The 20325-nt window shown below is 54.6% G+C and overlaps 1 protein-coding gene across 1 annotated transcript; it reads left to right on the top strand.

Annotated features, from left to right (window-relative positions):
* The first annotated feature begins 1038 nt into the window (after positions 1–1038).
* On the top strand, positions 1039–18868 carry FHAD1 (forkhead associated phosphopeptide binding domain 1). The gene is made up of 28 exons (XM_027702928.1): positions 1039–1197; positions 1383–1589; positions 3392–3662; positions 4701–4792; positions 5060–5290; positions 5685–5808; positions 6197–6327; positions 7122–7187; positions 7584–7692; positions 8160–8254; positions 8635–8718; positions 9087–9239; positions 9601–9796; positions 10172–10242; positions 10496–10633; positions 11480–11587; positions 11782–11871; positions 12052–12277; positions 12765–12811; positions 13181–13328; positions 14012–14171; positions 14542–14650; positions 15950–16085; positions 16402–16520; positions 16636–16731; positions 17434–17654; positions 18025–18187; positions 18481–18868. The coding sequence occupies exons 1-28, from the start codon at positions 1102–1104 to the stop codon at positions 18625–18627; spliced, it is 3834 nt and encodes a 1277-aa protein (XP_027558729.1). The 5' UTR covers positions 1039–1101; the 3' UTR covers positions 18628–18868.
* Positions 18869–20325: the final 1457 nt, after the last annotated feature.

Here is a 20325-nt window from a genome sequence, read left to right as displayed (position 1 = left end):
GGGAATGGTTATTCCTGAAGGTGAGGGTGATGGAGAAGAGGGTGGAGAGAGCACAGCTGTCTCTTCCATGCACGTCCAACAGCAAATTCATCTTACCCCAACCTCAGGCTGGTTGTCCAAGGTGGACCACACTAGTAGGTGAGAAATCAGGATGTGTTTAACATTTCACTTGTGTCTCAGCATCTCCAGAAGATAACTCACATTCCAGGACAACTCATGAGTTCAGCCTGGAGAAGAGAAGGCTCCAGGGAGACCTTAGAGCATCTTGCAGTACCTAATGGGGGCTCCAAGAGAGCTGCAGAGGGACTTTGCAGAGGGCGTGGAGTGACAGGACGAAAGGGAATGGCTTCAAACTGACAGAGGTTTGCAGAGCTCTTCTTTGCAAAATCTACTGCTTCTGCCTCAAAATTAATGAGATGATTAATTAATTAAATTGATTTTTTTTGTATTAATATGATAAAATCTTGCAGGACTGGAGAGGCCAAACTGGGGGGTGTTAGTTTTTCTGCTGAAAAAGAGTTCCTGACAGCCTGGGACCAAGGAATGTCGATGGAGAAGACCTAATGGGTGACAGCATCCCCATCACCTGGCAGCAACGTTTATCCCCTTGCCTGTGGTTGCACAACGTGTTTGTGTGTGTGTGTGTGCATGATATTAAATTAAAAAAATAAGTCAGATGGGGACTCAAAGGTTCTTTGGCAGCCCTGGCAGGTGGCAGTGAGGTTTGTGATACACATTCCCACGTGTGTCACCAGCTGGCACCGAGAGCCGCGGCCGCGCCGGCGCGGAGCTCTGTTGTGCTGCCAGGCCAGTTGCTTGGAAAAAGGAGAAGGAGGAAAAAAAACTAAACAAAACAAAGAGGAAAAACCTCACCCAGACAGGCAGCAGCGGGCCCCAGCGTGGCCGAGGTTTCCAAGGCTACTGCCAGGCTGCAGCAGCACTGCTGGCTGGGACAGAGCCGCTTTTGGGGTCATTTCGTACAGTTTTTAGTGTTTGAGTTGTTTGGGCCCCTCGTGGCTCAGGTTGTATGTTGGGTTGAGGGGTTGCTGAGTGAGGAGTTGGGATTTTTTGGGGAAGCCTTGCAGGTTTGGGGGCTGGGCAATGAGAGCCTTTCTAAAGAGCTCGGAGGGGTGTTTCCAGCTGAAACCCCGCACCACGACCATCGGGAGCCACAGAGGGGCCGACATCGTCCTGCAGGTAGGGGCGGGGCAGCCGATCATCCTAAAACAGAGGGTGGTTTGCATGCAGGGAGGAGGACGTGCTGGAGTCCTCCATGCAAAGTGTGGTGGGATTTATGACCAGAAAAGGGGGCTTGGCAAAGCAGGGACAAACCTGGAGCCACCTCCAGCAGCGTTCCCTGCCTGCCCATTGCCCGCCCCCAGTCCGCAGGTGTAGCAGATCGTCACGCAGCCCTGGAATTCTCTGCCTTGGACAACAGCTTCATCCTTCAGGACTTCAACTCCCCCCAGGGCACCTTTGTCAACAGCTGCCAGGTCCAGAATGCGGCCGTGGGGGTGAGGCCAGGGGACATCCTGCGCTTCGGCACCGCGGGAGCTGCCTTCGAGCTGGTGCTGGATGGGGCTGCCCAGGTGAGGCCGGGTGGGGCTGCCCTGGGAAGGGTGCCCAGGGAGGGATGGGGTGCTTGCTGATACTAGGGAAGGGTGCCCAGGGAGGGATGGGGTGCTTGCTGATCCCAGGGAAGGGTGCCCAGGGAAGTGTGGATGGGTTCTACTGCCCAAGGAAAGGTGCCCAGGAAAGGATGGGGTTCTCCTGCCCTGGGAAGGATGGGGTGCTTGCTGATCCCAGGGAAGAGTGCCCGTGGAAGGGTGAGTTGTTCTGCCCAGGGAAAGATGCCCAGAGAAGAATGGGTGGAACTGCCCAGGGAAGGGTATCTTGAGGAAGGATGGTGTGCTGATCCCAGGGAAAGGCGTGTGGGTTTTACTGCCCAAGGAAAGGTGCCCAGGGAAGGGTGGATGCTATTGCCCCTGGAAGGATGCCCAGGGAAGGGTGGATGGGGATGTCCAGGGAAAGTTGCCAAGGAAAGGTGGGTGGGTGCTGCTGCCCGGGGAAGGCTCCGGGAGCAGGAACAGGCTCCCAGGTCTGGGCGACCCTGAGGAAAGGCGAGGGGGGGAAATGAAAAGCTGGAGCTCCCTCTGCTGAAGAAACTCTGGCGGTTCGGTAGGGAAATGGAAAATGACGGGACAACCGTGAGAGAAGGTAGATCTGGAAAATGTGCTTTTCCTCTATTTGCGTTTTATGTTTCTTCCCAAGCCACTTACTAAGAGGGAGGTTGTGTTTTACATCAAACCTAGAGCAACTGATAACTTCCAGTATCATTTTTATTATTGTGGCTCTTGAAGAATCCAAGATGCTGGTGAGGTAATGCCAGACCCTGCTGGAGCAGTGAGCAGCTGAACTCCCAAAGGCAGGATGCACACAGAGAAGCGGGTTTGCACAGCAATGCAGGGGATGCCTGTGGGGTGCCTATTCCTTACTCCGGGCTCTCTGATCCTCCTTTGGAGGAGCAGCTTTGAAGCCTGACCCTGCTGACTGCAGGGAAGGAACCACCTCGGAGTTGCACCCTGTGAGGTGTCTGACAGAGGGAGGGATCGCTGCTCTCGAGTCTTAGAGGAACATGTTGTACAGAGGAGCAGCACCCGGCTGGGAATTGCATCCTGCCGTGCCTCGAAACGCAGGATAAGGGCCAAGACAGGGACAGTGGAAGGCTTTGGTGGAATCCTGCTGTGAGCAAGAGCCATGGGTAGCAGCATGAGCAAAAGCAAGAGGAGAAGGGAAGGTGCTGGAGAGGCAGGGGGCATTCCCTGGGGGTTTGGGCTCTGTTAACACCCAGATGTTGGAGGGCCCACATCCAGGCCAGGTCTGACGCTGTGCTGGCAGATGTTTAGTGCAGCCCCTCTAATTGAGACCTTGACAGTGGCTTGTCCTCATCATACTGGAAAGCTCAGGAGAACAGCAGTGTCCTAATTCTGGGTCTGACATGCCCAGCATAAGGTCTGATAAATGTGATGGGAAGGCAGGAGCACGACGAGAGGCTTTGGTTCAGTGGGGTGAATGGCAGAAACGATGAGGTAGGACTATGTGTGAGCCAGGAGAGCTGTGAAAGGAGCATCTCTAGATCGTGCAAATGATGTGCAGAATTAGGGCAGAGATGGAGAGGGAAAAGCTCAAAAAGCAGCAAACCTCAGTGATTTCCTTCTGCTTCAGCAAAGAGTCTGAATGCCCTGATTAAAATGTGATCCTTGGGCAATGGAAATGGGAAAGGACTGAACCCATGCTTCCACTGACATCTGTGCCTGGGTTTTGTGTGGCATGGTGCACATGAATCCAGGGCTAAAATCCTTGCTGATAACACAGTCTTTTCCCATTGTAGATATCCTGTCCCCCCTTGAAACGTCGCACAGGGTGGACGGGGCAGCTCCAGGTGGTTGCAGAGCCCAAACCCTCAGCTCCCGTGTCTCCTCCCCACCTGCCCTCACTGCAGTGGCAGCATCCCCCTGGCTCTCCAGGCAGTGGGACTCCTGGAGCCCCCGGCCACCAGCCCCATCCACCTCTGCTGAGGAGACCCCTGAGCGCCTGGGACAGGAGCGTGGCCAGCACTGCCTCTCTGGACACCTTCAGCAGGACCTCTGCGGTGAGGCCGGGTAATCCACGACCCCAAACCCAAACATTTGTATGCTGGGGTCCTCACAGAGCAACCTGGTGCTGAGTGGAGTTGATTGGAGTGGGGAAGTGACGAGTGTTGAGCAACCAGCTGTGAGTCCATGTCCAGTGGAGCTGATCAGAGGCTGTGTGTGGTCCTGGGTGGCATTTGGGTCAGGGAAGAAATGAGCTGTGACACCCCAAAGGGAGTGCTGTTGCCTTTGCAGAGGGATGTTTCCTCTTCCTTTTTCCTGGTATGTGACCCAGAAGGGCGATGACTGATTTTATCTGCACCGGTGACTCATGTACCTATTCCTGACTCCTGTTTGAAGTGGTGTTTTTTCCTCCTTTGAAGTGGCTGCCTCAAGTGCAGGAACTTTAAAGTTATATCCGTAGCTGATACACCTCTGAAAATAAAGTATATGATAAGCAGCAAAGCAAAGGTGAGGGTTTGGAGGAACAGAATAGCTGGAGAACATGACTTTTGCCATTAATGCTGTGGCCTGATGCACCATGCTGTGGTTTTCCTGTGTGGGATTGGGTTTTTTGAAGTCATGAGCAACACAAAGGGTTCCAATGTGCAAAGCAGGGGCAGCACCATCCAGTCCCAGCAGTGGCTGAACTGGAAACCACAGTGAGGGCAAAGGGAGGGACACATATGCCCCAGGCTGGCACATACCCCTCTGATTTTTGGGGAACAGAGCCAAAAGGATCCCTATGACAAAAATGCACAGCTTTCTGTGGGGCTGAGCAGTGCTGGAAAATTAGAGGAGCTTTTCTCTGCTGAGTGTCTGGTGCTCTGAGGCTTTTCTGGTTCCCAGAGGTGAATTATTCCTCTCTGTTGTGCAGACTGTGGTGTAAGTGTCATTTTAGTGCCAAATAGGTGGTTTCCCTGCTGATTGTGAACCAAGCTCATGCTCTGAACAGTGGCCACTGCCTTGGAGCAGTTTTGGGACAAAGAATGCTGCAGGGAGCATTTCTGCTGCCTGCAACCACCTCTCATGCTGATATTTACTGCTGTTGTTTTTGCTTTCTTCCAGTCTCAACCAGCTTCTCAGGTGGTTGTGCAAGCAGTGTGGGGGGAGCCCCTTCCCTGGGGACTCACAGCACGGATCTCCTCCAGCAGGAGAAGGTGATGCTGGGGAGGGAGTGAGGAATGCCATCCCTGTCCTGGTCCTTGGCAGAGCAGGAGAACCCTGCCAGATGGCTGTGTGTCCCACCAGGAGTCCCAGCAGGGTGTGGGCACTGCCTCCCGAGGGGTCTGCTCCAGAGGAGGGGGACAGTGGGTGGCTGGAGGATTTGGGAAGCCGGGGTGGGCATGGCACTGATGGCCATGAGCGGGTACCCCTGGGCAGGAGTAGCTGCTGACTGGCCAATGGCACCTCCAATCTGCCCTCAGGGTGAGAAGCTGCTGCAGCTGGAGAAGGAAATGGGTCACCTCTCAGGTTTGGAAACAGAGTCAAAGCACAAAGACGTGGTGATAAGAGATCTGCAGGAGGAGGTGGCGGCCATGGCAAAGAAACTGGCCCAGGCGGCGGCGAGGAACGAGGTTGAACTGACCCAGAAGCTGCTGGCCTTCAATCAAGAGCTGGGAGCCAAAACAGAGGAGATCAAAGCCCTGAGGGAACAGGTACCAGATACTTCCATAGGCACCAAGCAGGGAAAACACCTCTCTGATACGAGTTTGTAACGTAACAAAGGTTTGGGGAAAAGCAGGTCCCATGTCTGAAACCAAGGGAAATGAGGGAGGTGGGGTTTTTTCCTTCTCTCCCTCCTTTTTTTCTTTCTTCCTTTTTTCCTTCCTTCCTCCTCCATGCCTCTGGCATTAGGATTTCATCAGGAACAGCCAAAGCACATTTAAGGTGATGGTATTTGAAGCAATGACTCCTGAGAGTTAGTCAAAGATGCTAAAGAGCAATCCCGTCAAACCAGGACCTGGATGTGCCAGATTTCCCTCTCTGAAGGGGCTGTGGCAGAGTCGGTGAGTGATTGGGTGAGGAACTCAGTGAATCTGTGTTTTGCAGATCAGTGACCTGCAGAAAGGCTCGAGCCAGGTTTTCAGCCATTCCCTCTATGAAAGAGACCTGGAGATCGGGAGGCTCCGGAGAGAAAGCGAGAAGTTGAAGAAGGACCAGGCTTTGACTGCAGGTACTGTGCCCCTGGAGCTCTGGGTCAGGGCATGAAGCAGTTTAGGATTGGCTTTGGATAAAAGCAGGCATTGGCCAAGCTGTCCAGGCAACAACTGATTTGTAGTGGCCTGTAGAAATCATAGAATCCCAGAATGGTTTGGGTTGGAAGGGACCTTAAAGAACATCTTGTTCCAACCCCCTGGCATAGAGAGGGACAACTTCTGCTATCCCAGGTTGCTCCAAGCACTGTCCAACCTGGCCTTGGACACTTCCAGGGATGGAGCAGCCACAGCTTCTCTGGGCAACCTGTGCCAGGGCCTCACCACCCTCACAGGGAAGAATTCCTTCCCAGTATTTCATCTGAATGTTGCACTTATGTAACCTCTCACCAGAGCTGTTTTTCCCAGGTCTGGTGAGCAGCCTGCAAAGGGAGGTCCTGCAAAAGGAGCAGAAAATCCAGCAACTCCAGCAGGAGACTGAAAAACTGAAGAAGGAAAATCGAGAGAAGGACAACCAGCTGGCAGTTGTTTCTGCCAAGGTTGGCAGGACTAACGAGGGCCTCAGTAATTTATGGTCTCACATAGGGGTTAAGGTGGGAAAGCAGGTGGAGAAGAGTTGTGCTTCTCCCTTGTGAGGGCTGTAGCAGCTGTATGTGGGTGGCTGTTTGTTGGGGGGTCCCGAGGTGATTCCTGGCTGCACACAAACAGGAGTCACACAACTGTGCCTCTGGGATGTGGTGGTGATGGTCCCATGGTCACACCAGGGTGTCCTGTGATGGCCACAGGTCAGGGTCCCCTTCCCCAGCTCCATCTCCCTCCTCACTCAGCATCACAGTGTGCCCTGGATTCCTGTGAGCACAGGAACTGTTTGTTCACACAAAGCTCTCATGCCAAGATCCTCCCGAGGAGCCATGGAAACCCCATCACTGGGGGTGGGACTCCCTGTGGCCTGGGCCTGGATTTTCCCTTAAGGAAAGTGGCTTGTGCAGCAGGTTGTCCCTCTGTACGTGCAGCTGGCAGAGCTGCATCAGCAGTGTGATAAGGGGCAGAGGCTGCACAGGCTCTGTGGGATTGCCAGGGATTGCCTGGGAATCACAGAATTGCTGAGCTTGGAAATAACCTCTGGATCCATCGAATCCAACCATTCCCCTGGCACTGCCGAGGCCACCACTAACCCACGGCACCACGTGCCACATCTACACCTCTTGTAAATCCCTCCAGGGGTGGCAACTCCGCCATTGCCCTGGGCAGCCTGTGCCAGTGTTCCATTCACAGCAGGAGTGGTGGTATCACTGCCCTGATGGATATTTTCCTTGGTTGCCATTCCTTCTAGTGCTCGAGAATTAAAGAAGAAACGAAGTGTGAGCTTGGAGAGCAAGAAATAATCAGCTGTCAAAATGTGAGTTGAAAGTTTTTTGGGGTAATGCAGCACAGGGCTAAGCAGTGGCTGCAGGAATGCATCAGCCAGGGAATAATTAACTGGGCATTGTAAGGGAGTTGTTTGGAATTCAGCTCCCGCACTGGAAGGCACATAATGGGACTAACCACCCGGGGAAGTGTAAACTCTGTTGGATTTGTAATGCTGTGTTACAATGCAGGGGGGATGTGACCAGAAATCAGGTTGGAATTCTGCTGGTAAGCTGATAAAACCACAGTAAATATGAGTTAGAAGGGAATTCCAGGGTAAGGAAAGGGGGTTAGATGGGGAAAACATCTTGCTTATGAGTGGAAGTTTTCCAGAGAGGCAATGCCCAGTTCCTCTGGTGAGACCCCTGCCCTCCCTGGGCTTTTGCAGCGCATTGGGGAGCTGGAACGGGACCTGGAGTGGCTGCAGATGGAAATCCAGAAGCATTGTGCCAAGCAGGAGAGCATCCAAAATCAGCTGGCTGAGAAAGCCAAGGCAAGTGGCCAGCTGAGGGGGACACACAGAGGGCAGGTGTGCCCTGGTGAGCCCATGGCAGGTCTCTCAGCTGCCTGACAGGGGTGAAAGGTGGGTGGGATGAGCAAGTCCCAGGAGAGCAGGCTCCTGGGTCAGGAGTACAGGCAGAGGGTCCTGTACAGGCAGGAGATCCAAATGTCCTGAGCTCTGCCGTGGACACTGAGAGAGGAAGAAATAATTCAGATAGCAGAGTGCCCTGTGAGGGTGTTGGGTGAGGAAGTCAAGGATGGACAATGTCCCAGGGACCAGACCCACACAAAAAGTGCCGTGAAAGCTCTGATGCTGCAATCGGGATTGCTGCCTGTCTCCTGGTATTCCAAAGCTACCTTTGGAGTCATCCGATGGGAACAGCGGGTAGCTGAGGTCGAAGTGCCCATGGCACGGTTTTCAGATGTCACTCTGAGGTGCCAATGCTGCGGTGGTTGCAGGCAGAGGAGGAGCTGAAGGCAGCCTGTGCCCGGCAGGCCGTGCAGCTGCGGGAGATGGGGCGCAGGGAGCGGCTGCTGCGAGCGGAGCTGCGGGAGCAGGTAGGGATCGGCAGGGATGGGAACATCACCCCTGGGGCCACGGACAGCACAGGGACAGGGCTTCCCATGGGGAAGGATGTGGTACGGGAACAAAAACTTTGTCATCGGGTGAAGTATAAAAGGCTTATCCACAGGATCTGTGTGGGCAGCGTAGACGACGGAGCAGTTTAACAGGATGCAAAAAAAGGATTTTATAATCTTAGTTACGCTGTCTGGGACCCACACAAACCCTCCTCTGTGCCTGGTAATGCTGCTCTGGCAGGGGCAGCCCTTTGCGGAGCAACATCATGCTAGATATCGATGATCAGTTATCCTCGGAGATGATCAATTAGCCTCAATGGTCAATGATGTTTGTTTTCCTGCGTCAATCCTTGCTGCAGCTGGAGTCCTTCAAGACCCAAGTGATGCAAGTCTGTTCTCCATCAGCAGCAGGCAGCAGAGGGAAATCCATAACAGAGCAGCAGGTGAGTTGGATACCAGCTCATGGTGCCTCCAAGGTGCAGCTCACGGCAGATGCTGCAGAACAGCCTCAGTGCCCGCTCTGTGCTCGGTAGGGCTGGTGGCATCCAAGCTTCTGCAGATGAGGAGCTGTGCTGTGGCTGTCCCAGGTTAATGGCACTGCTCCATGATGTGAAGGAGACACAGTCTCCTTTTTGTGTCCCACAGCTTGGATGGAGTCAGTGGGCTGCAGCAGGGACAAGCCCAGGGGCCTGGCGTGGTTGCCAGTTTGCAGCAAGTCTTGATTGTTTCTCGCTGAGACCATCCATGGTCCCTCAGCTGGAAGAGGATATGAATATAGTGCCTTATCCTCCTCTTCCTCCACCTTTGCCAGGTGATAGAGAAGGTCAGGCAAATCTGTGACGAGAACCAGCAGAGTCATGAGAGGGAGAAGTGTCTGCAGGAGGAGTTAAGCTCCAGGCTCACGAAGGAGAAGGAGGTGACTGCAAACATTGAGGTGCTCAAGAATTCCCTGCGGGAGCTCCAGGTCAGTCCTTTAAATACTGAGGACCAAGTGGCAGCTGGGAGATGGTGGCACAGGGCATTTTGTTGGCCTGAGGAGAGGTTAAAGATATGACCCTGAAGCAGAGTGTCATCCCAAAGAGTTCATGTGGCTGTTCCCAGCAGTTTGCCATAGAATCCTAGAGTAGTTCAAGCTGGAAGGGACCTTAAAGCTCATTTCTTTGCACCCCCTGCCATGGGTGGGGACACCTTTCACTAGACCAGGTTGCTCCAAGCCCTGTCCAACTTGGCCTGAGATGTTCAGAGAGGTTGTGTCATTTGCCAAGGCCCTGAAAGCCCCTGACTGTGGAGACTGGCTTGTTCCCCACCGGTTCCATTTTTTCCAGGCTTGCCTGAGGAGCTCCTGCAGCAGCACCAGCCTGCAAGGGGAGCTGGAGCAACTGGAGGTGGTGTCCCTGGATCCCTCCATCTCAGCCATCAGGACAGCAGTGGTGGACATGGCACGTGTCCCCCTCTCCTGGCTGGAGGACATGGAGCAGCTCCTGGCCAGTGCAGGGATGGACCTGTGCACCTCTGGCCAAGGTCTGTGTCCTGCTGGGCATCCCTGGGAACACCTGCACAAGGTGGGTTGTCCTAGCTAGCCAGATGTAGAGGAGAAAATCCAGCATGAGCCGCTCCTTGTGGAGAAAATCATGGAATCACAGAATTTTTAAGGATAATACCTCCAAGGTCATCGAGTCCAACCATTAACCCAGCACTGCCAAGGCCACCACTCAACCGTGTTCCCAAATGCCACATCCACACACCTTTTGAACACTTCCAGGGATGGTGACTCCACCACTGCCCTGGGCAGCCTGTTCCAATGCCTGACCACCCTTTCCATGAAGAAATTTTCCCTAATATCCCTAATATGGTGTGTGAGCACCCCACACAGCGAGGTTGTGTTGACTTCTGCAGGGCTGTTGGCTGCTTTCAGGAGCTTGTTGGAAAAGACTCAGGAAGTGGCACAGAGGAATCAGCTGTTGCAGGTACAGAAATATTTATGTACAATGAACCGTGTAGATTTGGAATCTTTCTATGGTTAAACATGATGGTAATCCCAAGTGAGCCAGTGTGGGATCTGGATTGGGGATGTGCAGTAGCCCAGGTGCTTGGGTCTGCAGGAAATTCAGGGGAAAGGAGACTCTTTTGGGAATTGTTTGTGAGTGAATGTTCACAGGAGGTTTATTTCTTCCCCTGCTGCTGACACACTTCCTTTAATACCTCGGTGTCTCCCTGTAGGAGCAATTAGAGAGGCTCCAGCAGACTCAGGAAGAGATGCTGCAGGAGCACACAAAGGAGCTGGAAGCAAAACATGAGCAAGACTTGGAGATAAAAATCCAGCAAATTATCCTGGAAAAGGACAAGGAGAACAAAGAGGTACAGTGGTATGGTTGGTGGTTTGGAAAGGGAATGTTATATGCAGGAAAAATGGGTGTCTGTAAGAGTGTTGGTTATTAAAAGGAGGAATCTCTAGCTTTGAACCGTCTGGGTGCAGTCCTAAGAGCCCGATGGGATCCCAAGAGGATGTAGAATATCCTCCTGTATGGATGCAGGTGATGTAAACTCCCCCAAAGTATCCACGGTGGTACTGGGAAGCACCTGTGGGTAACAGGATGCACGGGTGCCAGTCAGTCCGTGGGAGAGAGGAGAAAGCAAGGAGCATCATCCCGATGTGTGAGCTTAGGGAAGCACTGCATTGCTTCCTCTCAAGCCCTCTGCTCCCTCCCTCCCCATGCTGAGCTCCTGTTGGGTCTGGAGAAGGACATCCCCTGTGAAGCAGGGACCAGCAGTCCCCCTCCATCCCAGGAAAGCCTAGGCCACAATGCTGGTGGCTCTGGTGTGGGATGCAGTGTTAGTGAGGGTGCAAGTTGATGTTTTGCCATGTCTGTGTTGTGGTGGGGACAGCAGGCCTTGTAACACAGTTTCCAGTGTGCTTCTGTGTCTGGTGCCTCAGGAATGGTGGTTTCCTGGTGTTGGGTTTTCCAAGGACTCAGGAAAGGAGCAGCCAAGCAGCTCCTCCCCTGTCTCTTGGATGTACCTTTCCCCAGGTGCTCCCACCCACTCCCTCACTGAGTCACCTCGGGTCCTGCCAGGCTTTTCTCCCATCACCTGCCCCTGCTCTGGAGCAGTGACCCACCCTGCTGCTTTCCTCCTTGAACCTGAGGTCTTTTTCCTAAGGTCATGATTTTTTCTGTGCTGAAGCTGTGGTCTATCAATTCCCAGATTCTAGAGAGCACTCTCGCTGAGGAGAAGGACAAGTGTAAGAAATGTGTGGAGGAAGAGCAGAAGAAAATCCAAGAGCTGGAAAGCCACCTGAAAAGCATGAATGAGGTGAGCATGGGAAGTGAAGCAGGACAGCTCACCCTTGGAGTGAAGAAATGGGAATGTGTGTTGTGATGTGGTGCCCCAGGGGCCCAAATCAGTGGACAGAGGTTTTTTTCCCCCCCAAATACACAGAGATGAATATCTGCAGAGAGAAAGGTGGATTCCTGGATAGCTTAATTACTGCTGATTTCATCCTGTAGGCAACAGCAAGGAAGGCAGAGGAGCAGGAGGTGATAGAGGGCAAACTGAAAGAAGCTTTGCACGAGCTGGAGGAAACCACTGCCCGAGAGGTACTTCCACCAACCTGTGCAGGTGGAGGGTGCAGCGTTGATGAAGAAGGGTTCCCCCATCCCTGGAATCCTTCCCTTCCCTCCATCCTTCCAACAGCTAGCCAGGAGAGATGATGCTGATGGTGATCCCAAAGGAAACCACCAGTGCCTCCAGCCAATCTCCCAGCTCTTGTTTCCCAGGTGTTGCTGCAGCAGCAGGTGCTCGTGCAGGATGAGCAGCTCAGGGCTGTCCGGGAGGACAAGGAGTTACAGAGGCAGAAACTGCAGGAAGAAATAGCAGGATATAGGGAGCAAAGCAAGCAGCATTCCCTGACCATCGTGGCTTTAGAGGACAAGCTGCTGGAGGCCACACAGGAGCAGAAGATGCTGGAGGAGGAAAAGGCAGCACTTGTGGAAAAAATGGAAGGTAGGTAAGGATTGTATGGGATGCACCTGTACCAGGAACCTGCTGGGTTAACATGGAATGTTTATGGAGAGGGAGTAGTGAATCTGCTGCTATGGAAAGTGTTGGGTAGGATGTCAGATGGAGATTTGCCCACGTGCAGGACAAGGTCCATGAGTCCCTGCAGAAGCCATTTCATTGTTTGGTGGGTTTGGAGACTGTTGGTAAAAAGGGCTTTGCCACTGGAGAAGGGCTCTTTACCCTCTAAAACAACAAGACTGGAGGAGCACTTTGGGTTGCACCCAGGCAGAAGAGATCCCAAGCCAGAGAGGATGTTGGGAACTGCCCAAGCACTGTTGGAAATGGGCTCTAAGAGACGTGGATTTCCCAAGGAGACTGTCCTCAGTCCTTGAAGCTGCCATGAAGGAAAAGATCTGTGTTGCAGAAGCAGCAGAACAAGTGTGCAAGTGTTACAAAGAACTAATGGGCCTTTTTTTCCTGTGTCCTGTAGTGATTCAGCGTGGTGCCCACAGGTCAGCATCGGGAGCTTGGCTGGAGGTTTGTCTGAGGTGAGCAGCTCTCACTGGTGGTGGTCAGAGAGGCTTGGAGAAGAGGAGGGACCACTGGGAGAGTCTAAGGAAGTCCAAGGAGACTTGTCCCAAGATCTTTTTAGTGTGGGATGGGACTCTTTAGTCCCTTTGCTAGGCAGAGGTGTTCCTGAGGGCATGGAGCATCCTAACAGCACGTGAGGATGTGCCATCCCACCCGGATGGCTCCAGGTAAGAGCGAGCGAGGTGGCAAGACCCACTGCACAGGGTGACCCCAGGGGAGCAAAAGGCAGGGAAAAAAGGAATGTGTGAGTGTTCATCAGAAGGCGCAGTGCAGGAAGGTGTGTGTGTGTGTGCTCCGTGAAATGAGGCCTCCCAGGGAGCTGTGAGATTTGCACTGATCTTTCCCAGGAAGCTGCGGGAGGAGCTGGCAGTGGCACAGAGCATGCTGCTGGAAAAGGAGGCCTTCATTGGCAGGCTCACCAGGGAGCTGTCAGAGAGCAGAGCCAGAGTGTCGGACATGAGAGGTGGGTGTCATTGTCCCAGCTCTCCTCCAAGCAGTGACAAGGGGTGGCATCAGTGCAGTGGGCACACACAGGACTTGGGAAGCTGATGTGACCATCCTCTGGCAATGCTGTTGTCCTGCTGGGAGCAAAGCAGGCAGTCTGTTCCCTTTGGGAAGGTGAATTTCTTCCCATCCTTGGCTAAGCAATAGCAGTGATGGTGAATGAGGTGGGTAAGCAAAGGAAGATCAGGGGACAAAAACTAAGACCATCTTCCTCAAAATCACACTGGTGAGCTCCTTGGAGCTGGAATTGTCCCAAGCCAGTGGACTGGGAGAGCCTTGCCTGGCTTTCCTCCATGGGCAGGGCTGTGAATGTGGGGACAGGGCCCACGAGGAATGTGCAGAGGTCAAAGGATGCAAGTCAGAAAATGCTGGCAACCTGTTCCTCTCCAATCTGAAGGAAAATGCCTCAACAAGGAATTGCCCTGGGATTTAGTAAACCAGGATGTCCTGTTGGCATGGCCCAGGATCTGAGGGCAGCTGTGAAGGGCAGGGCAGGGCTCTGCAGGGATGAACCCCATTATTTCTGCCAGCTTGCATGAGGGTGGACTGGAAAAAGAGGATGTATCCATGAATGACAGCTGCAGATCCCCCAGGACTGGGTGATGAGTCAGCCAGCATCCCACGAGGCTGTTTTGCACTTAGGGGAGCTGAGCGAGGAGCAGAAGGTGGAGCTGGAGAAGAACCAGAGCCGCCTGAAACACCGGGAGCAGGAAGTGAACCAGCTCAGGGAGAAGCTGTCCCAGATGTCCAACCTTGTGGAGGAGAAGGATCGATCCCTGAAAGCAGCAGCTGAAGAGTTAAGGTGCACACTGACATGAGCCAAGGTTCCACCAGTGCCACTCTGTGGGTGCCCAGGAGCTGATGGTGTTTAGGGTTCTCCCCAGAACAAAAGGCACATGTGAGAGCATCAGGATGGAGCTCAGCTCCATTGCACTGATATCCACTGCCATGGGAACCGAAATGGGGGTTTAGTGGAGCTTGTGCCAGCAGATGTGTAACCAAGTCAGTTGTAACTAAGAGAGTGTTCCCACCCACACCATGGTAGTCATCAGTGGGTGCCCAGGCTGCTGCTCTCCCCAAGCTGTTCGGGTCACATGGAACATGTGATAGAACATGCTCTTGGCATGTTCCATCCCTCATGGGGTCCCACAATGTCTTGTGTCTCGGCACAGGCGAGCCCAGGCCCGCTGCCAGGTGCTGAGAGACGCTTCCCAACAAACAGTGGAAGAGGTGGAGGATGCTCCCAGGACACCAGTGCGGGCAGGTGAAGCCTCCCAGAGGGTGAGTCCCCACGGAGGGCACCGGGGGGTGGGTTTGCCAAGAGCACTGATGGCATCAGCGGGTGGGTTTGCCAAGAGCACTGATGGCATCGGCGCTGTTTCTCAGCTCTGCAGTGAGGCCTGGTGACCTTCTCTGCTCCACACTGGCAGGAGGGTGGGAGCACCACATTCCCCAAGCCGAGGGCTGCCTGTGCCACCCCATATCCGGGGTTCTCCTGCTGCAGCCCCGGTTGCTGCTGCTTAATGAGCTGATGTTTGCACGGCGCTTTGGAACAGCAAAGTGTTGTGTGTGCTAATTGCTGTGATAATTGGCAATTAGAGGGGATGGCAACATGCGAGCCTTCCCTCCTTTTCCCAACTCGTGGAGCCCGAGATGCTGTACAGGTGATGCAGAACCAGTTCTGGGGTGGTACATGCAGGAGTAGGGGTAGCTTGTTGCACAGGACGGGAAGAAACGCTCCTCATTCCCCTGTGCCAAACTCCTATTTGATTTCCCCGTGGCTGGAAAAGGGAAGAACTCGCAGGTGGTGGCAGCAGCAGATGGAGGGACTGTAGGAATTGTACATTCCGTGCAGGAAGGGTGGCAGCCAGCAGCGGGGCCGGCTGGCTGCGGGGGCTGCGGTGACTCACAGCCAGCTGACGAGAGAGAGAGGGCGGGAGGGATCGCCCGTCCTGTTCCACATACGGGGATGGGGAGGGGAAGGGCCGAGTGCTGGAGGGGCTGTTCGGCAGAGCTGTGGCGTGGCAGTGGCTGGACCCAGAGCAGGGGGTCTGCAGCCATCATTGGTTGTGCACAGGGCGGGATGACGGGCCAGCCCCATCAGAGGTGTTTGGATGTTTGTAGTAATGCAGGGATCTGGACTGGGCTGGGAGAGGGCAGTGCACGTGTCTGTGTGCACAGAGTGTCACTTAATAGAGAATAATGCCCACGACTGTGTAGGAACACAGTCTGGAAAGTGCACTGGTGTTTGTGTGTAGATGGTAAGGGCTCTGTGGTAGTGCAAAGGGCAAGAGAAAAATGCCACCATGGCCGTTCAGAGACATGCACTATCCCTCTCCTGGCTCTCTGGAACATTTGCAGGGCCCATGTCCTCACTGTGGCACAGTGGAGCAGGAAAGGGGTCTTTGACGAGTCTCTTGTACCCCTCCAAATCCGTGGAGATACTCCTTAGGCTTTGCTCTTGGCATGTGCCAAGTGACCAGTGTCTGGCAGCGAGGCTGTGCTTAAGCCAGGTTTAAGCTGAGCTTGTGCTGAGCCAGCTGCAGGCTGGGTGAGAACAAGCTGGGCTGCTCCTTCCAGGTGCCACCGTTGGACTTGGCCGACCTGGGTGCAAAATGCCGAGGCCTCAGGCACGAGGAAACGATCCAGCGCCAAAAGGAAGGTTTGGCTGAGCTCCGGGAGAGAGTAAAGATGCTGGAGAAGAGGCAGAGCTCAGGTGAACAGGCCTTTCCTAGAAGCATGGAACAGTTAGAATCATGGAATGATTTGGGTGGGAAGGCACCTTAAAGCTCATCTCATTCCGCCCCCTGCCATGGGCAGGGACGCCTTCCTCTAGCCCAGGTTGCTCCAAGCCCCATCCAACCTGGCCTTGGACACTTTCAGGGATGGGGCAGCCACAGCTTCTCTGGGCAACCTGTGCCAGGGCCTCCCCACCCTCCCAGGGAAGCTGGGAAAAGCTGGCCAGCCTCAAAGTGGCTGAGGTGTGAAGCCACAGTATGTTGCACCACAGTTTGGTGGCTGCTTGCCTCCAGGTGCTGTGAAGAAGGGTTTGGAGTCACTGGTGAAAGACTTACCAGAGGAGATAGCCCAGCACACAGGGCTTGAGATGGAGCCTGCACCCATGTCAGGAACAAAACTGAAGGCTGGCAAGGTAAGAAGGCAGTTTGAGGGCTGTGGTTCCTGTGGCTTAGTTGGAAAAGTATTCCCTGGAATAGAGAGAATGAGGCTTTCAGAGATGCTAAGTCAGTCTTTCACTGTCTGTGCAGGCTCCTGGCCACATTCCTAGTGGGGGCTCCCTCAGGATCACCAATAGGGCAGCGAGCTTGGAGATGGCTGAGGTGACAGACACCGGTGAGAAGATGGTACGTCAGGGACAGACGTGGTAAATCATGTGTAGAGCGCGTGTAAGTGCCCAGGGGGTGTAGAGTTTAGAAGGTTTGTGAACACATTTCAGAAGCAGGTGACTGGCAGGGCTGTGCAGGACCATTGAGGCTGAACTGCTCTGTGGTCCAGTTGAGGACATGGCATGGGGTTGGATTAGATGACCTTTAAAGGTCCCTTACAACATTCTATGATTTTACAGTCCAGGGCACATTGAGTGTCTACCAGGACATCTCAGGACCCCAGAATGTGCCATGGCACATCATTCTCCCCTTTCCACTGAAGGCCTTTGGGGTGTTCCCCCAGGCATTCAAGGCTGATCTGCAAGGAGAGGCAGGATTGGTGAGGACAGAGACCTTCCCCAGTGTAGGTGCCAACTAAATGATATGAGAGAAGCTGGGGTGCAATGGAGGAGGCTGCTAGAGGAGGGGTCTGTGAGTACTACAGCTGGTGGGGTCTCTTCCCTCCAAAAAAGGCAGGAAAACATCCAGCAGGGGAAATGGTCGTGTTGGATAGGGAAACAATCCAATCCCAATAAGCTGTGCAGCTGGGAATGGAACACAAACCCACTTTCCTTGGGACACTGTCGTCTCCTCAGGAGAGCAGACGGAAAGCAGATGGCTGAGCAGCGTGATGGAATGCAGCAAACCTGGTAAATAATGCATTCCCTCTTCTTCCCTCAGTACCTTGATGTGATCGGTGCTCTGGGAAGCCTGATGGAGATGAAGGAGCTGTCGGGAATGCAGCCTCTGCAGCAGCTTCCTCGGGAGGAGAGGGAAAAAGTGGGACTGCAGAGACAGAGGGCCCTGGAGCTGCTGTACAAAAAGATCAGGAACCTCCAGCATCGCCTAGAAAGGAAAGAAGAAATGTTAAAAGATTATGAGGGAAGCATGGAGCAGCTAAGGTGTGGAAAAGCAAGGTCACGGTTCCCAGTGAGACCTGGTCCTGGATGTGGCACCTTGCCGGGTCATGTGTCTGCCTGGGACCAGTCACAGCATGGCCATGGTATAAAAATTAAATGCTAGGAGAAATGGGGAAAGGTTCTCCCAGTTTTCTGCACTGGTACCTTGTGTGGCCTGATGTGGTTGAGCAGTGTTAGAGCTGGGGAAACCTTGGCAGACTCCCTTGTCTGGGGTGACTGGAGCCTGGGGTGGCAGCTGGGGAGGAGGGACAGTGTCAGCAGGACCAGGGCAGGTGTGGGAGGGCCCAGCTGGGCACTGGGGGGGTCGATGCAGGCAACAGACTGACAGAATCCCCCCTCCTGTTTTGCACAGGCAGAACCAAGTGTTCCTGCGAAGGTGTCAGGAGATGTCCAACCTGGAAGATGAAGCCCACAGGGAGGCAGAAGAGAAGGCTCTGCTGCGAGAGGCTCTGGAGAGGACACAGCTCCAGCTGGAGCAGGAGAAGAGGCTGCGGCGAGCGGCCAAACGGCACAAGGTGAGCGGGGCAGGGGCAGGTGACACCCAACTCCTGCACTTTGTACAACAGTCTGTTGGAAGCACAGATGGAGTGGTTGGTCAGGCCGCCCCAAGAGGCTGGAGGTCCCAGGGTCCTGCTGCTCAGCCAGCTCAGCATCACGGCAGCATCACACTGCCAAAACTGGAGGTGGTGCAGGCACCTGTAGCAATGGGTTTGGGCCATGGACTGGGGTGGGGGAGAGGAGCAGGTCACACATGACTGTCAGGACCTCTCACGGTGAACGCTGTGTCCGATGTGTTTCCATTCTGCAGCCTGAAGCCACGAAGCCTCTCTGCTCAGGCAAGCCAAGAGCCAAAGAGCACACAGCAGGTGCTGTCAAGAAGGGAAGCTCACAGGAGAGGCACCACAGGGGCATTCAGCAGGTGATGGTTTGTGGTAGGAACGAGGCACCGCTATAAACTCTGTGATGGTGGAGCAGACTTGAGATGTGGGTGCACTTTGAGTAGCTCCTGTTGGTATCCTGTAGCTCCTGGGCACACTGGTGTGACAGTACGGTGTGTAGGACCTAATTTGCCAGCAGTCCGTGTCCCACACAGCATGGTGGGATTTATGGCAGTGGAAGAGGTGGTGAGGATACAACCCAGCCTATACACGTGTGTATATATATTTGTGTGTGTAAATACAGCCATGATGTGTGGAGTCAATTGTGTGGGGTCTGTCCTTTCCTTGGCTGAAGTGGCCTCGAGCACACACAGCTTGAAATATCCCTTGCAACTCCCATATCCTCTGGTCCCTGTGGTGCCTTGGGGGAACTGGATCACAAGACATGATGTAGTGTGGAATTCCAGAATTCCTGGAACGCCCCAGGAGCACTGGAGCTGCCACACAGGAAGGGGGAAGAAGAGAACCCATGTCAGCCACACTGGTACAGCAGCAGCACGAGGACAAGCTGGGGAGATGAGAGCAGTGTGCCCGTGGGTCGGGATGGGGTGATGGCACAGGGTCCCCTGCCACCCGCTGTTGGCATCGACTGAGGTCCCACTGCTCCTGTTGTCATTAACAAGGGTCAGAGCAGACCCTGGTTTCTGGGGAGCAGCAGGGTTTTGGGGTCTCCCTGCAGGGAACAGGCAGCTCCCAAGCGTGTCATCCCTGCAGCCGCTTCGCCTCAGCATCGCTCGGAGCGCTCCGTGTGCCGAGTCCTCTGCATCCCTTCAGCCGAGGATAATTTGGATGTGAGCAAAGGCCCGCTGGGGGTTTTTCGGTCTTTATTTTTTAATAGGATAAAAAGGTCTGGAAGCAGCAGCACGGGGGGCTGCAGCAGGCTGGTGCAGGGCTGTGGGCGTGCGCAGCACCCAGGGGTGCACAGCGGCCAATCCCTAATGGAAGTGGTGGTGCTGTGGGCTCCAGTCATCCATGTGGCCTGGTTTCCTCCCTCCCTAAGCTGGGAGAAGCTGGATGCTTCCCTGTCTGCATGCCTGGGCTTATTTTGGGGTGAGGCATGACCTTGATTGCCTGATGGAGGTTAAAGATGCTGCTGTGAGCATCCTCAGGGGGTGTCGGGTTGCTCCATGTTTGCATGTCCTCACCATCCCACCCTTCAGCAAACCCTGGGTTGGGAATGGAGGGAGCTGGTAGGAGCACAGGTGCTGTGCCTGCACCGGGGGCTGCAGAAGCCCCTTTCCCTCCTTGGAGCCTATGGAATTGTGGAATTATGAGATGGTTTGGGTTGGAAGAGACTCTAAAGATGGTCCTGGAGGAATTCCACTGGGGAATGGGACCTACTGGTGATGCCAGTGGGGGCCCTGGGGGATCACGGACAGGTTTGAGTTGAAAGGGACCCTAAAGATCATCCCATGGTGATCCCACCGGGGGATGGATGAGTACCGCCGGTGATGCCTGAGGAGGGGGGGGTCCGAAGGGATGGTGATGGGCTGATAGAGGGCGGCGGGGCGGGGACCCCTGCCGTGCCCGTGCGGGAGCCGGGCTGTCGCAGCCGGGCCCCGGGGCGGTCCGAGGGGACGGTGATGGGCTGGCGGGGGGCGGGCAGCCGGAGCCCCCCCAGTGCGGGTGCGGGAGCCGGGGGGCCGCAGCCCGGCCCCGGGGCGGAGCGGGGCGGAGCGGCGCGGCCATCCGGGCACCGCACCATGGCGGCGGCG

The sequence above is a fragment of the Neopelma chrysocephalum genome, unplaced genomic scaffold (assembly GCF_003984885.1).
Source record: "Neopelma chrysocephalum unplaced genomic scaffold, ASM398488v2 Primary Assembly neopelma1_200, whole genome shotgun sequence".
Classification (NCBI taxonomy): domain Eukaryota; kingdom Metazoa; phylum Chordata; class Aves; order Passeriformes; family Pipridae; genus Neopelma; species Neopelma chrysocephalum.
The sequence above is the reverse complement of the archived record's forward strand: the minus strand, read 5'-3'. Positions and strand labels throughout refer to the sequence as shown.